Source organism: Colias croceus, chromosome 5 (assembly GCF_905220415.1).
Source record: "Colias croceus chromosome 5, ilColCroc2.1".
Classification (NCBI taxonomy): Eukaryota; Metazoa; Arthropoda; class Insecta; order Lepidoptera; family Pieridae; genus Colias; species Colias croceus.
This window is the reverse complement of record NC_059541.1, coordinates 6,764,777-6,792,051: the sequence shown is the minus strand read 5'-3', so window position 1 is coordinate 6,792,051 and position 27,275 is coordinate 6,764,777. Positions and strand designations below refer to the sequence as shown.

General features: G+C 31.5%; 6 protein-coding genes across 7 annotated transcripts; 3 read left to right on the top strand and 3 right to left on the bottom strand.

Moving 5' to 3' along the window:
* Positions 1–1,483: 1,483 nt before the first annotated feature.
* LOC123692095 (anaphase-promoting complex subunit 4) lies at positions 1,484–5,241 on the top strand. The gene is made up of 6 exons (XM_045636740.1): positions 1,484–1,882; positions 2,043–2,146; positions 2,662–2,850; positions 2,931–3,477; positions 3,649–3,848; positions 3,977–5,241. Exons 1-6 carry the CDS (start codon positions 1,774–1,776, stop codon positions 5,192–5,194), a joined length of 2,367 nt encoding a protein of 788 aa, XP_045492696.1. The 5' UTR covers positions 1,484–1,773; the 3' UTR covers positions 5,195–5,241.
* Positions 5,242–5,612: 371 nt separating this feature from the next.
* On the bottom strand, positions 5,613–7,137 carry LOC123692098. The gene is made up of 3 exons (XM_045636744.1): positions 6,785–7,137; positions 6,366–6,600; positions 5,613–5,973 (listed from the first exon to the last, which is right to left on the bottom strand). Exons 1-3 carry the CDS (start codon positions 6,998–7,000, stop codon positions 5,777–5,779), a joined length of 648 nt encoding a protein of 215 aa, XP_045492700.1. The 5' UTR covers positions 7,001–7,137; the 3' UTR covers positions 5,613–5,776.
* Positions 7,138–7,162: 25 nt separating this feature from the next.
* On the bottom strand, positions 7,163–7,766 carry LOC123692099 (transmembrane protein 60). Its single transcript, XM_045636745.1, has one exon. The coding sequence runs from the start codon at positions 7,573–7,575 to the stop codon at positions 7,171–7,173; it is 405 nt and encodes a 134-aa protein (XP_045492701.1). The 5' UTR covers positions 7,576–7,766; the 3' UTR covers positions 7,163–7,170.
* Positions 7,767–10,882: 3,116 nt separating this feature from the next.
* LOC123692096 (probable dolichyl pyrophosphate Glc1Man9GlcNAc2 alpha-1,3-glucosyltransferase) lies at positions 10,883–14,158 on the top strand. Of its 2 annotated transcripts, XM_045636741.1 has the most exons (8): positions 10,887–11,108; positions 11,184–11,456; positions 11,535–11,682; positions 11,761–12,003; positions 12,076–12,181; positions 12,384–12,582; positions 12,791–12,877; positions 13,569–14,158. In XM_045636741.1, the coding sequence occupies exons 1-8, from the start codon at positions 11,050–11,052 to the stop codon at positions 14,041–14,043; spliced, it is 1,590 nt and encodes a 529-aa protein (XP_045492697.1). In that variant the 5' UTR covers positions 10,887–11,049; the 3' UTR covers positions 14,044–14,158. The 2 variants fall into 2 exon arrangements, with proteins under 2 accessions (XP_045492698.1, XP_045492697.1); XM_045636742.1 differs by lacking the exons at positions 12,076–12,181; positions 12,384–12,582; positions 12,791–12,877; positions 13,569–14,158 and having other exon boundaries at positions 10,883–11,108; positions 11,761–11,786; positions 11,876–11,997.
* A 2,023-nt stretch (positions 14,159–16,181) lies between these two features.
* Positions 16,182–23,121, top strand: LOC123691738 (protein phosphatase 1 regulatory subunit 36-like). Its single transcript, XM_045636275.1, has 10 exons — positions 16,182–16,281; positions 16,428–16,524; positions 19,164–19,229; positions 19,394–19,525; positions 19,733–19,877; positions 20,004–20,156; positions 20,595–20,823; positions 21,225–21,392; positions 22,194–22,298; positions 22,578–23,121. Exons 1-10 carry the CDS (start codon positions 16,187–16,189, stop codon positions 22,693–22,695), a joined length of 1,308 nt encoding a protein of 435 aa, XP_045492231.1. The 5' UTR covers positions 16,182–16,186; the 3' UTR covers positions 22,696–23,121.
* Positions 23,122–23,947: 826 nt separating this feature from the next.
* LOC123691813 lies at positions 23,948–26,768 on the bottom strand. Its single transcript, XM_045636380.1, has 10 exons — positions 26,631–26,768; positions 26,433–26,526; positions 26,295–26,354; positions 26,093–26,224; positions 25,823–25,967; positions 25,603–25,752; positions 25,295–25,523; positions 24,856–25,044; positions 24,688–24,777; positions 23,948–24,109 (listed from the first exon to the last, which is right to left on the bottom strand). Exons 1-10 carry the CDS (start codon positions 26,723–26,725, stop codon positions 23,962–23,964), a joined length of 1,332 nt encoding a protein of 443 aa, XP_045492336.1. The 5' UTR covers positions 26,726–26,768; the 3' UTR covers positions 23,948–23,961.
* Positions 26,769–27,275: the final 507 nt, after the last annotated feature.

Genomic DNA, 27,275 nt, shown 5'->3' with positions numbered 1-27,275 from the left:
AATTTGGAGTGACGTGTGATTGAATGTTGCCATACAGATTGCCGACTTGCTTTTAGTAATACCATAGACAATAAAAAACATTTCGCAGCGGGAATAATTTAACTTTTTTGAATTTAGGCAATGTTGAGCTATAAAGGCAATGTTACAGCATTTTACGGTAGTTCCCGAGATTAACGCGTTCAAACAAACAAACTCTTCAGCTATATAATATTAGTATAGATATGAACTTAAAACATAAACAGTAGTAGTTCAGGATGCATCGCCCATTTTTGCAAGTGACTACTATCAAGCTGATTTTCCGTTTGTAGCTTTATTTTGATGAGACCCCGAATAATTTCGTGTACGAAACTCTCGATTGTGGTAGCTAACAGAGATAACAAGGATAAAATTTTTTGATTTGATGGTTCTCAAATATTTATTACGCAATTTGTAGGACAATATGTCTGTTGAATTATATAAACATTAATTAAGTGAAAACAAAAAAATCAGCTTGTTAGTAATCATTTATGATGACCTCGTTATCGATACACTTTGGAAAGGGGGACTCTTTGAACCAACCATAGATTTTGTAGGACAAATATTTTTTCGAATAATTTAGGTAATTATCTTGAGATTGAACAAAAAAATAAATTCAGTTAGTAATAAATATTTGAGAACCATCAAATCAAAATTTTTTATCCTTGTTATCTCTGTTAGCTACCACAATCGAGACTTTCGTACACGAAATTATTGGGCGTCTCATCAAAATAAAGCTACAAACGGAAAATTAGCTTGATAGTAGTCACTTGCAAAAATGGGCGATGTCCGAACTATAGGTTAGGTTACGAAACGGATGATGATTTTCCCGCCCCCACAGATCTGTGGTAGTAGATCTGTGCCCGCCCCACTCGTAAAAATCCAACAGAACATAGAAAAGAAACTTCAATGGTTTTCTCAAAAACTAGGTCTCTATTACCCCGTACCCGCCATCACAGGGGGAGTGGGAGTCCCCCTTAAGTCGACTGTCTCATTGTTACCTCTGAGTACAATATTATGTCGAATGTTGGGTGAACTGATTTATTATTAAAAAAAAAAGTAATATATTTTATTCGCATGTTGCCTATTAAAGTATGGATCATCTCATATGGTAGAAAATTAAAAAAGTGTTCAGCTAAAGGCGTAGTGGAGAAAGCTCTGCGAATAAAAACTCCGCTTCGAATTTACCGCGAACTCAACGCACATTATAAAAAAGTATCACTTTTATACGCGTTCTGGCGGTACTCGCGACTAAATTATTCATGGGTAATCACGATGGCTTTGATTAATTTTTAGCCCTTTCTTAAGCTTTTCAGACTTTTTTCAGAGCGCCGCGCCCGGCCTGGCTCGCGTAGCGCTGACTTGACCCTTTTAGTCACACTTTTAGTAAATCAAGGTGGCAACACTGCTGTCAGATGACAGATCTGTGAGACTGTGACGGACATACAAATTACAATTTACATATGGTCACACTGAATTTATTTTAAATTGTATCTTTTGGCCTAACACAAATAAATAATTGTTAATTTTAAAGAACTGTAAAATAATATCACCAATAATTTATTACGGCGCGCTTACGCCAAAAGCTTACGCTTACGAGTTAATATCGATACAGTTAACAGTTTCTTGGTAGGTAGTACCTATGTAGTATTATTGCATTGAGTACGGAATATCGTCTATCGTTACCTATTCACTTGTGAATTTAAAACGGGTTGCATAGAACATTGTTTAATAAGAAATATTAAAAAGAAAAGCAAAATGTATCATTGTGGTATGAGAAAAGTGGAAGAGAGGCATGTTGCCAATCAAGTTGAAATTATGATTTGGAGTCATCGGCTTGATTTACTGGCTCTCAGCAATAATAAAGGTGAATAAATCTTTATAATTTATTGCATTTTTTTTATTTTTCATTATAAATTTATGTTTTGTTAACACTAAGTGATTCATCTATATTTTGTATTTAAATCCCAAGTTGATGAGTTAGAAATGTGTTTAATTCATATAAATGAACTATTGTATGATTATAGGAGAAGTACAAGTTCACAGACTTCATTGGCAAAAAGTTTGGTGTTTACCTCCACCATCAGAAGAAGTTCTCGTGGACTCAATGGCTTGGCGACCAGATGGTAAAGTATGTATTAGATTATTTTTCAAGTATTATGCTTAAGCAGTTATTACAAATTCAGAAGTAACATAAGAAATAAGTAGATGTGATCACACTGTCCAAAATTATTTAGATAGGTACTAAATCAGATAATGGACACTGAATTTTTAGAAACAAGAGACGTCAGGAATTATCCATACACTGATTCAATATTGTATGATATAGCACATCTGGTAAATCATATCACAATTTAAAGTCAATACTTTTTTCTCCCAACTCTTGCTGAAAAAAAAATATGCCTGCAACATGTTGGTTCAGTTTTAAGTATCTACATGTATGCAATTATATTATGAGCCTCCTAAATGTGCTTCTAATTTGACTTAAAATGATTCAACCAGTCAGAAACCACCCTTTCTTCTGAATTTAAGATGCTAGCTCGCTGAATGTGATAACCAATAACTATTGACTGAGTTCAGTAAGAATTGAATTTAGATGACTAAGTTCAGTAAAGCACTACTAGAATATTTACTATATTTTTTCAGGCTATAGCAATTGGTTACAATAATGGAAGTGTTTATATTGTGGATATAGAGGATAGAGCAATTATTGATAAATATGACTTTGTTCAAGAAGTTGTAGAAGAATCAGAGTATAAAAACTATGGCATTCCCTGTATTCGGTGGGCTGTTAAAGCTGGTACTTTGGAAAGTGCAACAGAATATAATTTATATGTAAATATAATTTTCAAATTTTTTATGAACTTAATTTTCTTATTGTGCTCTTTATAATTTATTATCTTAATAATTTACAGGATGATTGCTCTATATTCTTACAAACGCCACCAGCAACTATAGGTTTTCCATATAAAAGTGGAAATACTGAAGAAAAAGAAAAAGGTTGTGGAGATCATTTAGACCAATTTAACCAGCTCAATTTGTTGATGATTGCATATGGTACTGGAAATATCTTTATGAGTGTGTTTGGTAGATATCCCTATAGAAGTGTTCATATGTCTCAATTTACTAAAGATGAATATGGAGATTATGAAATTCTAGACATACAAATGTCAGATGATTTTAGTGTGATGCAGGTGCTGTATGTTGAAAGAAATACAAACAGAATAATTGTCTCTGTTACAAATACAAGTGTTTTATCTGCTTACTCTGAAGAACTTTCTATTGTGGCCAATAAACATGTTCATATAGTACAAATGATTTCACATCTTGATAAAACTATGAAGGCCATTAATGAAGCATGGGAACATATTTTATTAGAAATGGATACAAAAATGGCATATTATGCATCAACTGTGCCAGAGGGTGGTGTTTCTGCAGATTTATTGGAGCTACTCATGTTAGGTATACTTACTGTTGTAGCATTTCTATAATTTTCATTTATTCTTTCTTTATTCCTTAAATTTATTTGTATGTCGTTATTAATGCTTTATCGGTAACATTATAGTTAAACAAGAGTGGTAGAGAATATATTGTTTCAACGCTTCTGATTTTACTATTCAATTTTGCTTACAGGTGTACCTTCTGATGAATTGGAAGTGTTTTTGTTAAGAGAGCTTACGGCAAAAGGTCTGAAGAAATTTGGTAGCTCAGTTGAATTAAGTTATTCAACTATACAAAAATTGGTTTTGAAGCAGTTGAATATTGTTGGACAAAATCTTGTATATCACTTGTCTGAACTGAGAGGCCTTGCTAAAATACCAGATCGATATAAGGTATTTATCAACTTCATTGTATAGTACCAGATTACACCAACACTTTTCACTATTAAATTTGAAATAGAATTTAGAATGGGTATGCATATTAAAGTTTGTAATTGTTCTTATTTAATTTTATTTTTCAGGTATTAGGTCTTGATGAAGCTAAGGTGACATCTGCAATAAGAGCTAGCTTTGCATTTTTAAACAAATGTCTAGAATTGCAGCAGGTCATAGATGTGTCAATGCGAAATTACAAAGCTTTCTTCCGTTGGTTATTTGTGGCAATAGTTCGATTATTGGATGAGCACACACCTAGTGAAATAGTAAAAATAACTCAGCAGGAGTTAACACATATTGCTGATTTCTTATACAACTTTGACAATGTACAAGTGGAAAATGAAGAGGAAACTGAAGAAAAGCCTATGAAATTTAATTTAGAAAGATTGGGTCAATATTTACAAGATAACGAATTAACAATTTTACCAGATGATGAGGACAATCCTTGGCATAAAATTCTTAAGGAAAATGCATGCCTTTTGAAAGACGATGATACAATTTATTTAACATCTGAATTTAAGAAATTTTCACTGGTACAACAACAGAAATACTTAAACCGTGAAGTTGAGGAGGTTTTTGATATTCATCATAAAGATATAGCAAAGAACTTTTCTGTTTTGTATAATATAAAATGCTATGATGGTGACGAAGATTTGAATGTAAATGAAAATGTAAGAATTTCTCAAATATTTGATCCCAAGCAGCAAAGATTCATGATGGCCATAGTCAATACAAAAATACCACAGCAGGGACTTTATTTTATGTCCGTAAGTGTCAAGGAAAGGTTATGCTCAGCTACAACATGTGAATATTTCTTTTCCCCAAGTTTACTTAAGGACAACAAACCTACATCAGATGAAAATTTAGAAATATTAGACATACAATTCTATTCACCTGAATATCTGTCTTTACTATTGAAGCATCCATACATGGAAGACAGCACTATATTTGTACAACTGCCTCTAAAAATTGCTTTAGAGAATTCACAAGAGTTTAATATGAAATGTAGGAATATCATTTTCAATGAAGACATGGAAAAAATAGATCTTTCTCCATTATTAGATCCCAGTGTATTTAAAGTTTTAGAAAAATTGAATGGAACTAAAATAGCAGTGTCAGGGGCGCGAAAGGTTGCTGTTGTGCTTTCGAATATACAAAGGAGAGTAAGAGTTTTTGAAATGGAAATAAACGGTGAGGATGAAGATGATGACACGTTGGACACAACTCCACAATCAAATTTAACGAATAACAGTGAAACTATTGCATCTACTAGTAATGCGACTGCAGGAAATATCACATTTTAATGTAAATAAAAAGAGAATACACCAAAAAATAAATATATTTTATCTTAGTAAATTATTCACAATATCTACATGTAGATTTATACCTACTATAGTTCAATAACAAGAATGAAATTAAAAAATAATTCACAGAAATTACACTATACAATACAAAGCTATTACTGTATCAATACAACAATATATATATGCTAATAATATATGCTATAAATTACTGAGACCTACTTTAGAATGTACACTTTTCACCTTATGGCATATATATAATATCATGACTAATACAAAATTAAAATGTATTTTATTAATTAAGTGAAATACTTAAATAATCACTTCACTACATAGTATAAAACAAAGTCGCTTTCTCTGTCCCTATGTCCCTTTGTATGCTTAAATCTTTAAAACTACGCAACGGATTTTGATCCGGTTTTTTTTTATTAGATAGAGTGATTCAAGAGGAAGGTTTAAGTATATAATTTCTTAGGTTGTAGACAAAGCGGGCGAAGCCGCGGGCGGTAAGCTAGTTATATTATATTCTTTAAGTATATCACTTAAGTTTCATCAAATGTACTATAGTCTACAATAATTAATGAATTATATCAAGCTAGCCTGTGGAGATTTTATTTGTATGTTTTCAAACACAGAATTAAAATCAGTGTCCAGGCCTTGATTGTCTATACCATATATCAAATGCTCTGAAGATGGGTTCCTACTAGGGCCAGGTACAGGTTCTGTTATAGAAGTTGTTGTGCGGTTGTATATTTCATCACCTTCCTCATCTTCATCATCCACTGAAAAGAAAAAATTATAAATATTAAATAAATAAATAGTTCAGGACATTTTTACCACAGCACAATCTGATCCTGTACTAAGCTTTCGCTGTTATGGAAATCAAATGGCTGATAAACATACATATATATAATTTTAATTTTTAAATAAATACCTATATATTATATACGTATATATATAATTAACACCTAGACATGGAGCAAACATGTTCATCACTAAAATATTTGCCCTGGGTGGGAATCAAACCCACCACCTCTGGCTTGGAAGGCAGGGTCACTACCAACCAAGCCAACAGACCTTATTATTTGAATAGTTATTAATATTAATTATTTTAATCTTTGTTGGAATTACTAGTAATGTATGGACATATCATAATAATTATTACAAAGATTACCTGGAACAACAGTTCTCCCGTCATACTTTTTCCACTGTTTCCTAAGCCTGAAGTAAATCACAGCACAAGTGATGATCACAAGGATAGACAGAACAATGGCAACCAGCTTCACAGCATCTGCTGCAGTGAATGTTGATCCCTTTACTATCATCTCCACTTCTCCAACAGCTATCCCTGATCCATCAAGGTTCTTTGAAACACATTTGTAATAGCCAGATTCTGTTGGGGATACATTCTAAAAGAGAGGAATAGAAAGTCATTCATATTTAAAAAAAAAGATGTGGATATCGCCTGAATCAACAAAAATATTGGTTACTAAAATATTTTTATTCTGGTATACATTCTGGCCTTATATAATTTTAATTACAATTAGAATATGATAGTTCGAAATTAAAATATCATTGGAATAATAAGCTTACATCAATATGGAGTCTTCCGGATAAAACTTCATACTTGTATTTCCTTTCATCATACAAGTTTCCTGGACCAATAACCTTGTTTTTGTCAAAAAGCCAAAACATGAAATTGTGATTAAAGTCATTACTGATACAGTTCAAAACGGCAGTTGATCCCATAGGCACTTCCTTCACTATTGTTGATTTTACGTCGGGTATATTACTCATTATTGATGGCATTATATAAAATTAAGTCACTTATGGGTTATGTTATATCACTGTACAACCAAAATTTTGTCATTACTGTGCAAACACATCACTGATGTCAATGGATGAGTGCCAAGTTTAAATTTATCTCAAAGTCACATGGTCATTTATACTTAAATGCATTTTATCTTCTAGACAAATATTCAATATCTACTTCTGCTCGAATTTTTTATAAGGTGCATAAAAACTTCCACACACAAAACTGGCAGTAACATCCAAATTGGAGTCATAACAACATAAATTGGGAGGTTTACTTTAGTGTATTCTAGTTTAATGCAAATTATAATTTGAGCTGCCATTTTCAGTCCTATAGCAGCAATATACCATACATTTTTGTTTATAGTCCCGCGAAACCTTTCTAGTCCATTTCTGCAGTGGGAAACCATGTGGAATATAACATATATCAATAGAATGCTATCATACACCCACATAGGAATAAAAACAATGAACCAATTCCAGTGTGTTCTTGATTCGAGACGTAGACAAAGTAGTATAAGAAATACTAATAATATGAACCATGTAAATAGCGCTCTATGAAGAATAGCCATGATCAGTGCTTACTGTTGATACTTCAAAATCTGAATGTTCATGAATAGTATCACAAATTTTGCTATGGCTTCCAGAGCATATTTTTTCGATATTAAAACATGGGGTCAACATTTAAAATCAAGGGTATTCGAAAAAGTAAATGTTTTTAATGTAAACAAAATATATTTTTGTTGACGTCAAAATACAAACGTCAGACCGCAGACGTTTAAAATATCATTGACAGTCACTGTCATCAGTCAACTGCCAAAATCCATTAAGCCCCCAGTAGATTCTACACAATGGCCCATGCTACATTGCCATTGTTTACACTGGCGGGCAATTGTCTGTCGCGGTCGTGGCGCGCAATCGGGGAGTTGTCGGTTTTTTGGGCACACTTCAAAGGAATCGTGGCGTAGCGTGGCCTGTGGTGTTCACACAATGGGCCATTGTTTAGTTCGTCAATCGTCACCGATCGCTGACCGGGATAGTGCACTTTTTGTTGCGTACTAGAACTAGAATTTTATTTTTATATTAAATTAAAGGTATTATTTGATCGCCTAAAATTTCAGTATTGTGGAGCAATGAAGAAACTTTCAGGTTTATTGATTTATATCAATCTGGAGCCCTGTACGTTCATCGCAAGTGGCTTGCCAGGCAGCAATGAGACATGTGCCAATGTGTGAGGCATCACGACAGTATCCATAAATGATCGTATTAGTGTTTTTAAGGGAAAATGTATAATAAATAAATTAAATATAGTGACTTAAAAATCTTCAAAACATTAAGATTAATGAGATTATCAATAAAATAAAACATTGAAATTCTGCAGTTCGCCATTTTGACTAAAACACGCGTGACGTCACGATTAAGTAAACAACTCACGCCAGATGTATTTTGTTGTTATGAATATGTTGAGAATACGCATTTTTATTTATTTTCTATTGTTTCACGTATGCTTTATCGACCCAGAACAGAAATATAATTGCGAATTCACGAATACGTGGTTTCGGGGTTCTCCGCGCCAACTTTATACAATAATTTCTTATTATTTTCTCGCTTGAAATAATTACTAACACATTTTTGAGCATTATTTTTATGTGGATTCACACTGCAATACTGCACACTACTTATAAACTTTGAAATTCGTTTCTATAACACATATTAAATAAATATTTCTTTAATTTTCTTCGCAATGCGTACAAATAATTACGTATTTACCAAAGAGTGACGTCACGCCTACGCCATGACACCTGCGAGCTGTTTTGGCACAGTTAATAAATATTTTTTGAAAAATGGCTTTTATCTTCGTTAAATTTAAGTATATTACCGAAATATAGGGTTTTTCTTGTATAGTAAACGTATACACACATTATGGAAGAGGATTTCAAAATCTTTCGTCATGCCTGTGCATTGTCGTCACAGGCTATTTAGTTTTGTCATTTTTTCTTTTTTCATTTTTTCATTTCATTTTATCATGTACTCACACCAAAATTATAAATCATAATTTATTAGTTGGATCACACCCACATCACACCTGTGGATCACACACTTGTAAAGAAAAATACCAAAAAATGTGGGAAATGTCGTTTAACCTTAGAGTATATATTACAATAGTATAGAGCGAGTGTATTGCACAAATTGCCTAGTGCGGATCGTAGGCAGATGAGCTATAGATACTATATAGATGTGTGTGTGACAAATAGGGATGGGTAGGTATCAATTGCGTGTTGAACTATCGATAATTTATGTAAATAAATATGTATCATAAGTAAATTTTATGTTCAATAAGTTATTAAAGGAAAAATATATGAATAAAGTATAAATATGTAATTTTTTTATTTGTTTACCAACTGAATAAAGTTTGTTTATTCCATTTGAATATTAAATATTATATAAGAAATTTTCTTGTATTAATTATAAGTACTTTAAAAAAATATGTTTAATTGGAATATCAGAAAAACGTGAGTACTTTTTAAATAATAAAGTTAATAAAATAAAAGATCGGGTTTAGTGCTATTTCTTTAATAATAAATCAAACAATAATAATAATGTTTTAAAAATGGTAAAAAATATTAAGGAATAATCAATAATTTAAAATGATAATATAATAAATAATATTAATAATTTTTTTATTTAATTTTATCCATTCTACTATCAAAATCTTCAAAATCAATTTAGCGGTTCAGAAAATATATCGTAACATTACATTTACACTATAATACATTCGCATTCATAATATTAGAAAGTGTATCATACAAAACACACCACAAATTTATTTATAATACATTTTTAAAAGAGTTTTAATTTTAAAGTTAAATAAATAATTTGTTAAAATATAGTTCTTCTAGTAAACTTTATATCGAGTACAGCGTTGGTCAGGTCACAACACTACGATCACGTGACGGCAGTGAGGCGCGCGAGCGAGCCTGCGCGTGTCCGCCTCCCACCTACCCTTCACCCCCGCGATGCTAGATTTATTTTCATAAAAATAAGTATAACAATCGACTTACTGATGAAATGTGATAGTGGATTTCAATTTTGTGTATTTTCTAGTATCGTTTTTGCAAGATAGAACTGCACATTTCACCATGTTTATTCGTAAATATAAAAAAAATCCAGAGCAACGCACTTCGTGAGCACTCAACCACGACTGCGAGCGCTCGCGGCGGGAGCGTCGTGTTGTTCCCACCTGTGCCTACTGTTCCCACTTGGTTGTTCGCACTCTATAGATAGTATGGCTGTTTTCCAATTACAGAGCATAATGCGACTCAGTGGCGCACAATGCCGAATTATGCTGATGCTTAATTGGAACGTGAAACGCACCAGCAGGTTGCGCTAAGTTCAGTGTTGAAAAAAAAAAAATATTCATAGAGTTAGCAATAACCTCATTAATGTGTAAATAAAGTGGTATACATAATAATTGGTTGAAAACTATTTACGGTTATTTTAAGTAATTTGGATTTACCTTCATCCATACTTATATTGATTTTTTTTAACACAATTTGAATTAACTTTGATTATTTCGAAAGAAACGAAAGCTTTAAATATTTTCCAACAATTATTAATTACTTACGATAAATCGCATCGCACGCATCAATTCACGCGCATTACTTTTAAGAGTGCTCAATTGTGCGAAGCATTGCTGCAATTGGAACATTCAACGCTAAGCATTATGCCGCATAATGCGCTCTAGTGCTGTAATTGGAAAACACGGTATATATACTCTAAGCGTTTAACACTGGGTTTGCAAATCGGTGACTGGCATAGAGAAAAATCTAAATGTCATTACTGCAACTGTCAAGCTTCAAGACCAAATTGCCAAATCGTAATGTCAATGTCAAAAAAACTGAAAACATGGTGCCGGGTGCGGGTTGTGTATTTACTTTTGTGAACAATAAAATTTATTATTTTAATGGAAACGAATGAATGTTTTATTAACAATTTTGTATTACCCCGTTTTTAATATACAATTGAGAACGTAGTGATTATTAAAAATGATAACACAAGTTACTGTGATTGTAACCGCGGTTAAATTTTTGTTCATGCCGCTCTAGTAAGCTTTTACTTTAATAAATATCAAATAATGATTTTGAAAAACTGTATAAATTATAAATTCTTTGTTTTCTAGCCGTTCAACAGATTTTGAAGTTCATAGAAACTGGTTGGCTATTACCCATAACAAATCTATTGATCAATGGTATTTTGAGTCTACTTCAGAATGGACACTAGACTATCCTCCTTTTTTTGCTTGGATGGAGTATGGTTTATCATTAATAGCTAAACAGCTTGATCCAGAAATGGTCAAAGTTGAGAACCTTAATTATGCTTCTGATGTAACAGTGATGTTTCAGCGATTTTCAGTGATTGCACTGGATTTTATTTACGTTTATAGTGTAAAAAAGTTTGTATATCTCATATGCACTCCATCATTAATTTGAACATAATAAGTATTCATATTACAGTTTAAATAAACTTACAGGTGTTCAGACTTATTGGACAATGGGAAACTTCTTGTTTTTATACTGCTGGTATCTAATCCTGGTTTATTAATGGTTGATCATATTCACTTTCAATATAACGGATTTTTATATGGATTTTTGCTTTTCTCTATAGCACACATGATAAAAGTAAGTATAACTAGCTATTTTGATAAAGTAATTATGCTTGCTATTGTATTGAATGTCATATTTTATTTATTTTTTCAGGGAAATTTTATCCAAGCGGCATTATGGTTTGCAATTTTAATAAATTTTAAGCATATTTTTATATACATTGCGCCAGTGTATGTTGTTTTTCTATTGAGGTCGTACTGTTTTACAGTTTCTTCCAATGATGGAGTCCACACGCCATGGTATTCGTTTTCATTTGTTAATTTGAGCAAACTGGCATTTATTGTTATTTCAGTATTTGCTTTATCTTTTGGACCTTTCATACATCAACTACCACAGGTATATTATTATAGTTCTACTTTGTTCTTATTTGAACTGTATCAAATTATTTTTTATTAATTTACTCTATAGTTATTTTCAAGGTTGTTTCCATTCAAAAGAGGACTTTGCCATGCCTATTGGGCTCCAAACTTTTGGGCTTTATACAATTTCGGAGATAAAGTCCTTCATGTTTTATGTGAGTTTGAATTTATTTAATCATTTATTAGGTTTGAATATAAATACATAATATAAATTCCTAATATTTTCCTTTTCATTTGTATCAGAAACATCAGAGTGAATTTTCTATTTTATAAAAATTTGAAAAAGATTATTCTAAAATATCTTCATAGCCTTATTTACAAGTTTTCAGCTTGTGAAAAGTGTGTATACTCTTGCAGATAAAAGGTTTGGTTTACCAACATCCAACAATGTTGCATCAATGACTGGTGGACTTGTACAGGAGTTTGACCATTCAGTATTGCCATCTATAAGACCAAATATTACATTTGTTTTGACAATTCTGTCAATGTTACCAGCACTTATTAAATTGTGGCATCTTGGAGCTGACAGAAGATATAGAAGCATGAGCTTTATAAGGTAAAAATAGTGCATTATTTTTAACTATTAATCTACTAAAGAACTGTTCGAATGAAATTATTACATAACGGTGAGATTAAGCATAATAATATTATGAATCATGGATATCAATGTCCTTTTGAAAGAATATTTAATTTTAAAAGGTATTGATACTTATGAAATTGCATAACATTTTGCCTGCTTATACATAATACTTTATATATTTTAGGTGTGTTGTTATATGTGCCACATGCTCATTTATGTTTGGATGGCATGTTCACGAGAAAGCAATTCTGATGATTTTAATTCCATTGAGGTAAGTTTAATTTTGAAATAAAAAATAGGTATAGGTAAACCAGAATCTGATGGCAATTAGAGAAATCAAAATTTTGAGTGTGCAACCCTAGGGAAAATGGACTGAACGATCTTGATACTGTTTATTTTTTATTTTGTCCTCAATATCATTAGTCACATTACATAAGTGGATAATAATGTACTTAATGATGAGATATCCACATAATATTATGTAGGTACATACTTACATGTATATGTACATATTACTTTTATATAGGTAATACATATTATGTATTTACACATACCTATATTTGTATGTATCATTATCATTATGCCATGTGAAAATATGGATGTAATGATAATGCAGATCAAAACTCGATTGTTTATAATTTTTTATAAAATAAAATAAAATCATGTTTATTTTCGTAAGTATTAACAGATACACAAATTATAAAATTGACTTGGATAACTTGGACTTGACGAATAGCCGTAGGTATTGGAAATTCCTGTAATAAGTTTTCACAAAATTATATGTATTGTAATCAACAAACAATATTATAACTAGTTATAATATTTTTAAACAATTATGAAACATTTGTCAGTACAAAATTAATGGTATTATTTTGCAATGCATATTACAATTAGTATAAAAAGTATGTGAGTTCGCAAATAATTAATGCCATTAATTGTTTTTTATTTATGTATATTTTCAGTTTCCTTTCCGTTTTGGGTGAAGATGACGGAAAATATTATTTGCTGTTATCAACAGTTGGACATTATTCACTTTTCCCTCTGCTGTATCCCAAAAATCTAGCATCAATAAAATTATTTCTCTTATTAACTCATTGTGCTATGGGTTTTGTTAACATTCCGAGTTTATATGAAGATCCAAAATGTAAAAAGAACAAAAAGCGTGCATTTTTAATTCCTCCTATGTTGAATTGGATGGAAATATTCTACTTGTTTGGATTAATTTTATTGTATATTTATGAAAATATATTACATTCATTTTTAGGTTTTAATAAGACTTTACCATTTCTTCCATTGTTGATGACCTCAGTGTATTGTTCTATTGGTGTATTTTATTTTTGGTTATCATATTATTATTATTTTCTAACCTTTAATCTTAGTAGAGTTTCTACATTACTTACTCCAAGAACATTAGAGTATCACCAGAAAACGAAATAGTCGTAACTGCTTCTACCCAATTCTAAAAAATGTCTTTATGTAAGTATTTGAATTGTTATGTTTAAACGATTAGTTTATATAAGTGAAATAATTAAATCATTTTAGAAATACTGTTTTTATATGTTTTATTTAAAAAAGCCCCGGTCCGGTCTTCTATTCCATATCCCTCTTAAAACACGGCAACGCATTTGCAGTCTTAGCTTCTGTGGATGTTTTATGGCGGTGGTGATTGTTTAATGGCAAAACACCTGGCAAGTTTCTCGCTCTAACATAAGCTACTCCAACCTATTCCAGAAGACAAAATACCCAACAAAACAAACTATTTCAATCCGTTCAGCCGCTCATGAGCTTAGGTTAGGTATGCCTAACGTAAGAATAGCTGCTCATGAATGGCTGAACTTATTTTTTATTAAAATATATACATAACTAATTATATAGATGAATAAGAGGTATGACGATAAAGAGACAATTTCTCTCAATTTTATAATATTAATATATATTTTCGTCTCTATCGCAGATAGCGAAGTTAACAGTATCGGGTAAACAAAAGTAGAGCTTTAGAGATATGGGACATAACTGAAAACATCATCAATACTCGCACAAAAAAAATGAAATACCTACTCAAAAAATCGCACAAATATTTTTCATAAGCGCATTTAATTATATATGTAGTTAATGATTTACTCACACATACATGAGATACCTAGATGCATAGAGCCATACAATTGCGCAGATGTAGAAGTGTTCTCCGTTCGCATATAAGTACGTAACTTAATAATAACATGATTTTCATGGTCCCAATATTGAATTTATGAATTGCCTAAGTACCTAAAGAAAATTTGCCAGAACGATGCGCTAAGTAAAGAGCTATTTAATGGCATGGCAGAACGAACATGATCAAAGCGCTTCGGCGCCTTTCGTAGCCTTATGTGCAATCGACTGTGTATTCGAATTCAATGAATTAACACACCTGACACACTTGTCCCTTTGCGGCATAATCCTATTTCAGTTAATGTTCTGTTTCATCTACACAAATCACTGCCTTATAAGTATTAGGGATTTAATTCTAAGCGCTCCCGCCGCTCTATCAAAACACTTTGTTGCGGATGTGACTTTAGAAAACCAGGTAAAAAGGTTATCAGTAGGTAAGAAATAAGAAAAAGTTAGTGCTTTGTATATATTCTTTAGGATTTTAACGGTTTCGAGTTAGCTGTACGAAGGCTGTACGGATATATTAACATAAATTTATATGCAGTGTCGTCGCAACTTACTGTGACGCCGTAAATTTTGCCAAAGTTACAAACATGGCGATGAAAATTCGAATCACAAGTTATTGCTAGCTATGAATTGCATTACGATATTTTTAAGAAAATAGGAGTTTGTTTGAACTTTGTGCGGAAGGAATAAAATGAATGGAATCATAAATTTGCTAGTTATGATAAGTTGGAGATATTTTTAAGTAAATATACTTAAGTCTACGTTGCTTATTTATATTTTTAATAGGAGATAGGTTATAGGACTAGGGTGGCTTTAGGTTAGGCTGCTTAATACGATTGTTCCTTGATGTATTGAGGCGATAAAGGCTTCGTGTTAAATGATTTTATGAATAGTTTTTATTTTATGATTTATCTGACTTTGAATTTTGACGTTTTTATTTTTTTTACAGTATTACCTAGTATTACACATAGCAAAAACCGCATTAAAATATGTGTATAACAGTGGTATTATATAACTAGTGTTTTTAACTTAGGTGAATAGGTATATTTTTTTATTAAATACCTAACCTAAAGATTTGTCGTAAAACATTTTTATAGATGGATTTTTGAATTAAAATGAAAATTGGAAACCTAACTACTATAAACAAAGTAAATTTATTTCTTGCCTTTGTAACTATTGGAATGTTTTCAAGTCATCTGTAGGTATGTCACTAAAGTCATAATCGTATTTAAATGAATATACAGGAATATACCTAACGTAAACAGCCATAAACAAGCCGTAAACGTATTGAAGTTTATTTTTAAGCCTTTTGCAAGTCTTTTGCTTTTTCCTATAAACGGGGGAATAAGAAGCGTATCTTAGACTAGTTGTCACAATAAATACATCACCATATTCTCTTCGTGCTTTCAAAGAAAGAGATTAGGTAATGGCTGATGATGAAGATGAAGGAGGTTTCGGCGGATTATATGAAGATGGTCATTGGGTGTGGGATGAAGCTACAGAGGCCTTAGTTTTTGTAAGGTATAATATATTTGATACCAAACAATTGAATATGCTTTAAAAAGTTTTATCAAAGTTGTTTGATTCGCATCGCTCAGCAAAGCTTGATCTTTAAACTTGAAATCGTTTACTTGTTATCGAATTTCAACAATATTAAACTATTTCAGCGATCTCCCGCCAAAGCCAGTTGAAGCAATACATATACCCATTAAAGCGCCGACAGGTACCGTCGAATTCAGAGACGATGTAGACTTAATTGAACAGGTATAATATGCTGTAAATGTAAACAATTTATAGCTAAATTACCTTAGGTTGCTAGATATTATTATTGATTTTATGATTATTACTTTAAACCAGTTATGTAACAAATGTAGAGGTGAATATGTTACAGTCAAAACCCTGAACCAGTCAATATCCTTATCGACGGTTATTAAGGTTATTGACTAAGGGCGTCGGTTAATATCCTTATTGACTGATTTTAACTGATTTAAAGAGCAGACATTCAGTCAATATAATATAGGCCGGTCAATATCCTTTTTAACTGATTTTATCAGATAAAATCAGTCAATAAGGATATTAACCGACGCCCTTAGTCAATAACCTTAATAACCGTCGATAAGGATATTGACTGGTTCAGGGTTTTGACTGTAGCATATACACAGAATGACAGAACACCTCTCTTTATATGTTCTGTGGGTGTATAACTAAATACTATTGGTATGAGTCGGTCGTTCCATACATGATTTTTTTTTAAGTCCTTAATCTAGACACGCGGCAGCGTGTCAAGCCGAGTTCAAGCGAAGAGAACTGGCGAGCAGCAGCCGTGTGTATATTTACACGAACCATTTCAAGCCACTTTTCACCCCCTTATAACTCGAAAACTATTTAAGTTATATAAACCAAATTTGGTACATATCAAGAGGACCTCAAGATAAACAAGAACCTTAAATTTCATAAATACAGATTAAACAGTTTCGTAGATATTAATATCCAAAAATCGCAATTTTTAAGACTGACTGACTTATAGACATATACAAAACCTAACCCACTTCCAGATGACCTAGAAAGTTCAAATTTTGTAATCAACTAGGTAATAGTGAGTGTACAAAGGAAAAAATCAGAAAATACTGAATTTATTTGTATTTAATTTTTTTTTCAATGACATAAATTTTGTTTGTATGGAAAAATGGAAAAGTTTAAAAAAAAAGAAAATAGTATATTCACCTTACTAGTCTTAAAAAATAGATCAAAACTAATCAGTGGCCGAAAAAAATTTTGAAATCCATCAATAAATGACTGAGATATAGATTATTGAAGTTTACATAGGTATTTTAGGACGAAACATCTGTAGATTCGAAGCGCCTCTGACATCACACTCACTCGCGCTAGTATCGCTAGGGCCGATTACTTCGATTGCATGATTTCTTTATTCAAAACTGTTATTAAACGTAAAATAAAAGAAAATTGTAATAAAAATATTGCCTTTATTGCTCATACAGTTAAAAATAATATATAATTTTACATATTCACATTTATTTATTCTTTATTTATGAGTGTTTAGTTTAGTTTTAATTTCAGTGTAAATAAATAAATAAAATCTTTATTTTGCTTTAAACATGGTATTCAATGGTGATACAATTATATTAATAAAGCACAAACATGTTTAGCCAATACAAGCATGCAAAAATAATTACCATAAATGGTGTAATGGAAGAAGGCTTCGTCGAAGGTCGAAATGATTTAATTTGCGTAATATTAATATGAGTGAAACATCTTTAGGCGCGTTTAGAGTAAAATTTCAAGATCGCGTCATGGCAATACCGTAACGTCATGGAGTAAGGCGACGATTCTTCTACAACGATCTTTGCATCTTGGTAATAGTGTGTGAGAGCACGCTTAACATGAGCATTAACTTAAACTGACCATCCGTTCAAAACCTGACATTGGCAGAATCCGTCCTCACTAGGATCGGGAATTGCCATTTGAAAAAAAGAAGAAGAAGAAGAATAGTGTGTGTACAAATTCACGCTGGATGTTTAGAAAATCATGTAATCTTTTAAACAGAAAACGAGTTTAAAAAATTGCAGATAATGACGGGGCAATGTGCGCTGACATTCATAACATACAAGAAAATATAGAAAATAATACTAAACAAACCATACAGAGAAACCGCAAGAAAAAAAAATCGTATATAAAAAGTATTATATTTATAAAGTAAATCAAATTTGCAGAGTAATTTTCTGTACAAAAAGTAATGATATCCCACCAAAAACATAAATGTAAAAATTGGAGCCGAGTTCAATCGATGACTTAATTTGCCAAAAAAAGAAATGAGATCTAAATGTGTGCCAAGTTCTGCAGACAGTCCAGAAATTTATTTACAAAGATGTATTAAGTTCTTAGGTTGACTGAAAACTCAATTGTTTTATTTTCCCTTAGAGAACAATGTTTATTCCAAAATATAACTTTTTTAATTTGAATAATATAATTATTTTCACAAAGCAAACAACTAATGACCTATTGAACCCCATAATTTGATGAGGCTAGTTTTACATACTGTTTATATTTTGTGAGGTTCTAAAAACTAGCCTCATCAAATTATGGGGTTCAATAGGTCATTAGTTGTTTGCTTTGTGAAAATAATTATATTATTCAAATTAAAAAAGTTATATTTTGGAATAAACATTGTTCTCTAAGGGAAAATAAAACAATTGAGTTTTCAGTCAACCTAAGAACTTAATACATCTTTGTAAATAAATTTCTGGACTGTCTGCAGAACTTGGCACACATTTAGATCTCATTTCTTTTTTTGGCAAATTAAGTCATCGATTGAACTCGGCTCCAATTTTTACATTTATGTTTTTGGTGGGATATTAATATCAGCACCCACTTATCTCTATTAGATTCGATTTAGAAGGCGTTACCAGAGAAAACTTAAACCAGGGCAGCCGGACATTATTACGGTCCAGGTGAGTTACCTCTAGTCTCTACAAAGTTTCATTTAACATTCTTAATAAATTAAACTTTCTTAGTAAACAAACTAGGTTCCTTGATAGATTAATTTCTTCATTTGTAGTTAATACGAAACTATTTTTGTTGTAGCTTAATTTATTGATATTTTTTTTCTGTACAGGACGTTAAAGATATTGCATTATTTACTGCTCCAGTAAATATTCTAAGCCCCATGCTAATAAATATGTTGCACCTGCCTACAACGGAACGTTTCATTAGAGCGCTTGTTCTGTGTTGTCAGTATTATTTACAGGCGAGTAAAATATAAAATTCTGTACATAAGAGGTAACAAGGAGACTAGTGACAACACTATATATTGTAAGATCTAAAAAAATCATTTAATGAAAGCTTAAAAGACGAGCTCACCGAGTTGTCTAAAGTAAAAATCTCAACGTAGGTATTTTACTTGAATCGTGTACAATCGTCTTAGAAGCCCATTAAACGTTGCTTTTATTTCAAGATTGCAGACGAAATGGCAAATCGAATAATTGAATTAGAAACAAAAGTACGTACTCCGCAGTGTGAAGTTCTAGAGAGCGAGTTTCGTGACAATTTATCTGATTTGAGGTTACTGGTGGCAAAAGAATATAGCACAATGTTGATTGGTTTGTTTGTTATTGTATAATCATATTATCTATTTATATTTTGAATTGAATTTAGTCAGTGCTTATATTAATAAATATCTTGAATTCAAATTTTACACAATACCTGGTATTGATATTGCTTGTAAGGTGGCGGAGATACGAAAAAATTCCATCATATGGGGCCTCAGAAGAAACGTCGATCCTTATCAGACAAAGATGCACGACTTTTCGAAACTTTGTTGCGTATGTGCGTTCAAATCGTGTGGTTGGCCCTCGGTCGCAAGGCCTTCAATCAGATAGGTATATAAATGATCGATTACTTTATCTTGCTTACTGTCTTGTTATAAATCAAGAAGTACGTTTTATTTGTTTGATCATCACGTGTGGTCAAATATATTAGGTATGTGCCTATTTTGTTAGTTTGTTATCTATGTTTATGCTGCTTATTTATTGAAAGCTTAAAACACTTTGTTTAGATTATAAAACAATAAGCTGAGCCAGCTGCCAAATAGGTTGGTGGGTACTCACATATTGATGCAGAATAAAATAGCTTAAACGACTGAACTCTGAAGTGTAGGTAGGTACCTATCTACCCCTTAAAGTTTGATAAAGTTAGAGGCAGGTGAAACAATTAGGTTCGGGCGAATTTTAAAAGGTTTCGTTTGTTGAATACACAATATGATCACGGTAATTTTAAATGAATTATTGTTCAAATTAATGAAATAATTTATGGTCTAGAATTGGAGGTCAACCGTTTGTTTAAGTCTGAGATATTCAACGCGGTGGAACACAATTTGAATACTGGCTATATTAATAAGATGACAAAGGAAGAGCGTGCAGTTCTACTAGGACGATGTCTGCGCCACGACAAGAAGCTCAATACCCGATCACCGCTAATGAATGAAGTGTTTTGCCACCGAGAGATCGACTATCGTCTCATGGGAGCTGGCGTCATTAAATGCCACCAGTAAGATCACAAATATGATTATTATATGAAGGTTATAATCATGAAATCAGACGTATAGGTAGATGGATTAGGGGAGCTAATGTTAATGTTTAACTGATGGATGAATAAAGAAGAAACAGTGAAGGAGGATAAAGGAAAAAATATTCCAGTATTTTTTTGTGTACGAATTAGATAGGTGAAAATAATGCGACTAAACATACATTACCATTTAAAATACATATATCTAAACATAAATTATAGGTATTCTGTTTGGCGAAGTTTTAATAACATTTTGGAAAAACAGCACATGATTTAAAATATGATACCTATAATCATTTGTGTGAAGGACTCCAATTGAATATAGAAATTAGCTATGTACTTTCCTAATAGTCCTATTATTAACACTGTGATTAATTATGTAGAATTTCGCCTCGAATTATGTACATGAAGGAGGCTGTAGCGGGTCCCGAAGAACGTCTTGTAGAACTTGGAATTGTTCTTGGTATTATTGGGATGCATCGATCAGCTTTCGATACCATGTTAAAGCCGTTGCCCACATCTAACGAAATTGGAAAATCGAAAGCTTCTGTGTTAGTACGACATCTGTGTTAGTACGACATGAAATAACTAAACTTTGTTCGCCTTTAAATTCTAATCAGAGCCCTGCAATTAGCCTAGAAATTTGAGTATATTAAGTACCTACAGGGGAAAGGCTAACTAGATAAAATCCATAACGGGGATATACCGTCGTGATTTCGTTTATATCATACGATGCTTTTTAAATTCAATCATAGTTTTAAAGATTAATATGGTAGAGGAGGTTAGGAGGATACATATTTTTGGCGTTATTTAAAGTAGATATTTATAACGTATTAGAGGAGTTACCATTACATAATAGAGTTCATAAATCCTACGTGAAAACTGCTGCTTAAATTCAAAGCTTTTCCTCCCTTTTAATATGATGTACGTTATATATTTTTATTTATATGAACGAAGTAGTACCATAAATTGTGTAGATTGCCAAGTATATTGTGCAAATTGAAATTTTATGATGAAGTTTTGAGCTGTGTTGTAAGATGCTTTTCTAAATAAATATGATATATTGGCATGGCTTTCGCTGAACTAATTGCTTTACACCTTTAGTCATACATTTTAGGTAGGTAGGTAGGTTTAGGTAGGTATGTTACAAGGACTTTTTTTGCGCCAACCTTTCAATAAAAGATTTAAAATAAATTAAGTTAATTTAAGTGATAATATTATCATTCTACTCAATTTGACATACGCAGGTTACATACCTATTACCTACCTAAATTTAACAAAAGAAAGATCGATCAAATATTTTGTTCATTTATCTTTTTACCAATAATAATTATAATCTTATATAATTTTAGGTCATCGGCAAGTTATGCCTCAAAGTCCAGTGTAAGCAGAAAAAGTCAAATAGCAAACCAGAAAGTGTACCCTGATATTGTACTGCCACGAAAGGAGTCTCGAATGTAAGTGAATACATACAACATAACATAACAAATGTGAATACACAAATTATTTGAAATTGCTGAATATCAATTATCAATGAGAAGTTTAATGGACATCGAATTTAATAATTGTGTAAAATTTATGTTTGATTACAAGCAACCTATGAACTGCAATGCACCTTTTATTCGTTATCTATTGTAAAATTTTAGCGTTGTAAACATTATCTAAACATACCTACGTAGGTGTACCTGAATAGGTAAAAGTTGGTGATCAACTATAGACACCAGTTTTTTTTTCAGAATATCATTCCCATCATCTTTTCCTGATGATCCAGAGGACATAAGGCCATGCAGTGAGACGCAACGACGGCGCTGGCAAAATAGACTTATGAAGTTATTGCATCCTTATGGTCGTTGAATGATTTTTGTGTCATTAATGAAATATACTTTGTATTGCTTATCTCATCTGTACTATTATATTAATAAAACTTCGACCTATATATTAAAATCGAACCTCCATCACGACTCTGCTAGAGGTACCTACTAATGTTTACGAACCTAATGTAGTGGCATATTGTTTCGTGAAACAATACTTAAATATTGAAACAACTGATACGTATACTATAACAATACTAATTAGTATTTTAAATTTTGCTGCCATTCATTTGCCAAAGGCTTGGGAGAGCCTTTTTAATTTTACAACTATTATAATTTAAAGGCTCTTGTTTTTGTTTTTTTTTAGGCAATGATGCTTATTTTGATATGTAAAGTGAAATGTATGCCGTTAATATATGATATCTTTACATCAATATTAATGAATAATTATATTTTGTGCTTATTCTGAAAAAAAAAATGGTTTTATTTTCATCCTCGCCTGTTTTTTAATACGCCGATTAAAAGATGATGCTTTTCACATTACAAGAACCAACTTCCAACCAACTGGAACATAATAAAAATATTATTGTTACAAAATAGGGACGATAAAATCATAAAATGCAGTGTTTAGCTAGTAAGACAATAAAAAGTAAGGGTTGAAATAGATACAAATTGAATTGAAATCTATTATCGATATCGAAATCGACGCCGATCGCAATTAGCGATACTAATTGCAATCGCCTAATAATAATTAGTTCCTGCAGTCCTTTTAATATACTACTCATACAGGAAGAATATTTTCAATATGTTGTTGAATGAGACATTTCTACTACAAGTATGAAGTATGTGTCTGCCTTCACTTATACATATTATATCATACTTACCTTATCGTGTTTCTATGAAATCATTGCCTTTTAAATGCTAACGTTTAAGTACCGACTCGGCAGTAGTTTGACATGATAAGTGGTTAGTTAATAAGACGTGAGTGTTGTTATCGAAACCATGTAACACGCTAACTTTCTTACGACTTGACTAAAAGCACACTAGTGTGAGGATAAATGAAGACATATAAATGGAAATGTTTATAACAAATTAAAAACCTTACGTTTATTATTATAAGAATGGTTTTGAAAGGTTTAGACGATACAAAAATAAATGTATTTGATATCTATGCCTATGTATTTTGTTATATTAAAAAAAGGACATAAAACTAGTCGATGAATTGTTTCTAATTTCAGTGGGTTTTTTTAAAGAAGTGAATGAGAGTTATAATGATTTAAAATAAAAGAAAACAATACTCATAAAAACTTTATTTGTGCTTGTTCTGTACAATATTTTTTGAAGCCAGTTTATTTTTCCTTCGACTAGCGATATATTTTAACCACTTCAACCGCTGTTTAATGCTGCATACAAGTTGAGCTTTTCCTTGTGTAGGAAACGAGTCATAAATATTTTGCCTGTCAATAGATAATTAAAATTATATCTCTTCTGTTACCAGATCTACAATGTTATCATACAAACATCCTAACATCAAATTTAAATAGATACGTAGATATATATAATAAAAAAATTAGATTAGATTAAAGATTATAATTATTTCGAAATTAGGACACTCACATTATCCTATCATAATACTTTCATTAGGAATCATCTACACAAAATACGTTTAAAGACTATTAGTATAATGTATGAAGGTACCGCAAACCATTCGCAAATGCTTTCCAAGCTTATGCATGTAGAGAGAAAATTACTGTCGGTGTTTCCATATTGTGTGCGTCAAAGTACCTTGTAATTCATCCCGTAATAGTTTCAGTATGTTGAATATAATCGGCATCAGTTGTTTGAGTTTTAAAAGACATTTTATAATGAAAAGCTTTTGTTTATGTTATAATTATTATTGTTCGTTTTAATATGAATGAGCAGTGATATTGATCAGGATTAATAAAAAGATATTTAGAAGTCTAAGAAAAGATGAAAAGATATAAACTTGCGATATTTTCTTCTGGTGCCATTGATTTATCTCTTCATTACTTACGGAGTTTCAGTTTTCTCAGGAATGTATAGATCTGGAATAAGTTTTTCTGGAGTAGCTGATACAGTACTTTTTCTTGAGCTTCGAGATGCCCTAAATTAAAATAATAAAAGGAATAAGATAAATATTTAATATGAGACGATTAGATCTGGTTATATTTGGGCGTCTCACCTATGTGCAGTGCTTCTGGAAGTACTAAAAGATGAGCTTGCATTAGTTGGAGCAGCTTTTATTTCGTGTAACATTATATCAAAGCGTGAACGAAGAATGCCTAGTATACCTAGAGAGAGATCTAATTTCTTGAATTTCGTCTCTGGTGCACATAAAAATAATTCCAAGATTATAAGTCGTTGACTTAATCTGTAAATATAAATCTATTATAAAGAATCCAGTGGTACATTATAATAGAAAATGGCGCAGGTACGAAAAGATGAATGATTAAAAACTGTCAATTTATAAAGGCTTCCAATCTTCCATGCAAATGCAGTCCCACTTTCAATCAGAACAGTGAAACTCGATTAAATTCCACTGACACGGCGAGCGACGTCAAACCATTTAAGTAATTATGACTTATTAAAATCAGACATGTGAATTGTGATGAATTATGTACCCTGAATATTTTACAACACCAAGTCCCAAGTGACGAAAGTCCATCTGACGATTGCAAAATACTTCATTAATTAATGGCGATGTAGTGTTTAATTTTTGTCCTTGATTCAAACAGTGTCCAAGAAGCACGCGTCGTTCTCTTGGAATTATGTTATTAAAGTAATTTGTTTTCAATTTGTGCTCAGCTGTATTAAATATCTCTGTTTTTAGAATTCGGTTGATTTCCAGCTCTAAAATTTACTATTATGATTTATTATTTTATTATGGTTAAATAATGTAAATCCAAATGATTGATAGCATAATTTATACCTATATAATTATAGCACTTTCTACCGAGTGCTATCCATACAATTTGAATTGATATTCGTAGGAGAGTTTCATATAGAACAGAGTCCTTTTTTGATAATGATTGTCTTTTATCCACACCCATATGATGATATGGTGCTAGCGCATCCTTTCCTGAAAAAAGGGTTGAACTACAAAATTTTAGTCACTGCGATAACTTCTGGAATATAAAATTTGCGTCTACCTAAAATAATGATGCAATATTCTTTAGCGACAAGAAGTCGTAAATCTTCCAGATCTTCTTGGTATTTCAATTCGATTTTATCACTATTCTGGGTCCGGATTTTCGTTTCTAATTCTAGGGTGCGATGGCTCATTTCATCTGATATCTAGTAAAGTTAGTTAACAAAATTGACATGAGATCGTCTATGTGTACCTACCTACCATTTAATATGTTATGAATTTTAGAAATAAAATAATAAACATTAACATAAATAATAATACGTTATGTTACCTGTAAGAAATATTGAATGTACAATATTAAAGCCCGCAGGAAACGTTCGGTGGTAGACAAGTGTAACAAGTTTATCAACGCAGGAGACAGTATCGATGTTGGCGCGGTGAACAACACGACATCTTTCAAGTCCTTTCAAACGAACGAATGCGATTAGAGCCTATTAATAATTTTATACATCATATTCATAAATAAACAGTACTTGAAGCGTTACAACGTCATCATCATCGGTTTTTCTTTGTAGGTATTTTCGAAATCGTTGCTGTAAATGTGATATAGTTGAATTACTTCAATATAATAAAGGCGCTGTCGATAATTAGGTAATTACCTGTTAACGTACCTGCTCTAATAAATCAACATCATCTTTAAACTCTACATTAGTTAAAGCAGTTGATGGTAATTCGTAGTCATCTTCTATCATAACTGGCAAATCACTACAAAATATTTTTATATAATTATGATTAGGTATGATTAGAATTATTGAAGTGAATAAGAGTTCTTAAAGTAAAATAAAATCCTATTATAGAATTGAAACAACCTTATAAATTGTAATTTTTCTACTTCTTCGTTCCAAATCCAGTGTCCATTTTCATATAAACTTTCAAAAGCATCTTCGTCTTCATCTTCAAACATTTTCGAGATTATTATTATCAAATAAAATAAAATATAAAAAATATTAATGTATAAAAATTAGTGTGTATAAATATATAAAATACAAATTGTTGACAATAGGTACTAATGTCAATCAAATATTGACATAATCTAGCTACATAGATTTTTTGAAACTTGCATGACACTGCCCGAGGGCGAGGGTGTAGACAGTAGAACAAGGTTTCATTAGTAGGAATTAGTTTTTATTAGTGTGGAGTTATCTATAATACGAACAATGGTTTAAAATTATAAAATTTAACTGTTGTACATAAAATACTATTTATATACCTAATTATTAATCTGCCATGAATATTTACCAGAATCCTTGTAGGTATACGTGCCTATTACAATATTATAAAAAAAAATAAACATAATGATGTGAAAATGTTGTTTTAATTATTTCTATAATAGTCTTACAAATGTTATCTATAATTATTAATCGGAGGGCTCTTTGAAAGCGCCTGGTGGACCATGAGCGGTGTCCGCTCATCCGTCGATGAGTTCGTAACGAGTTCATCCGTCGCCGATCTGT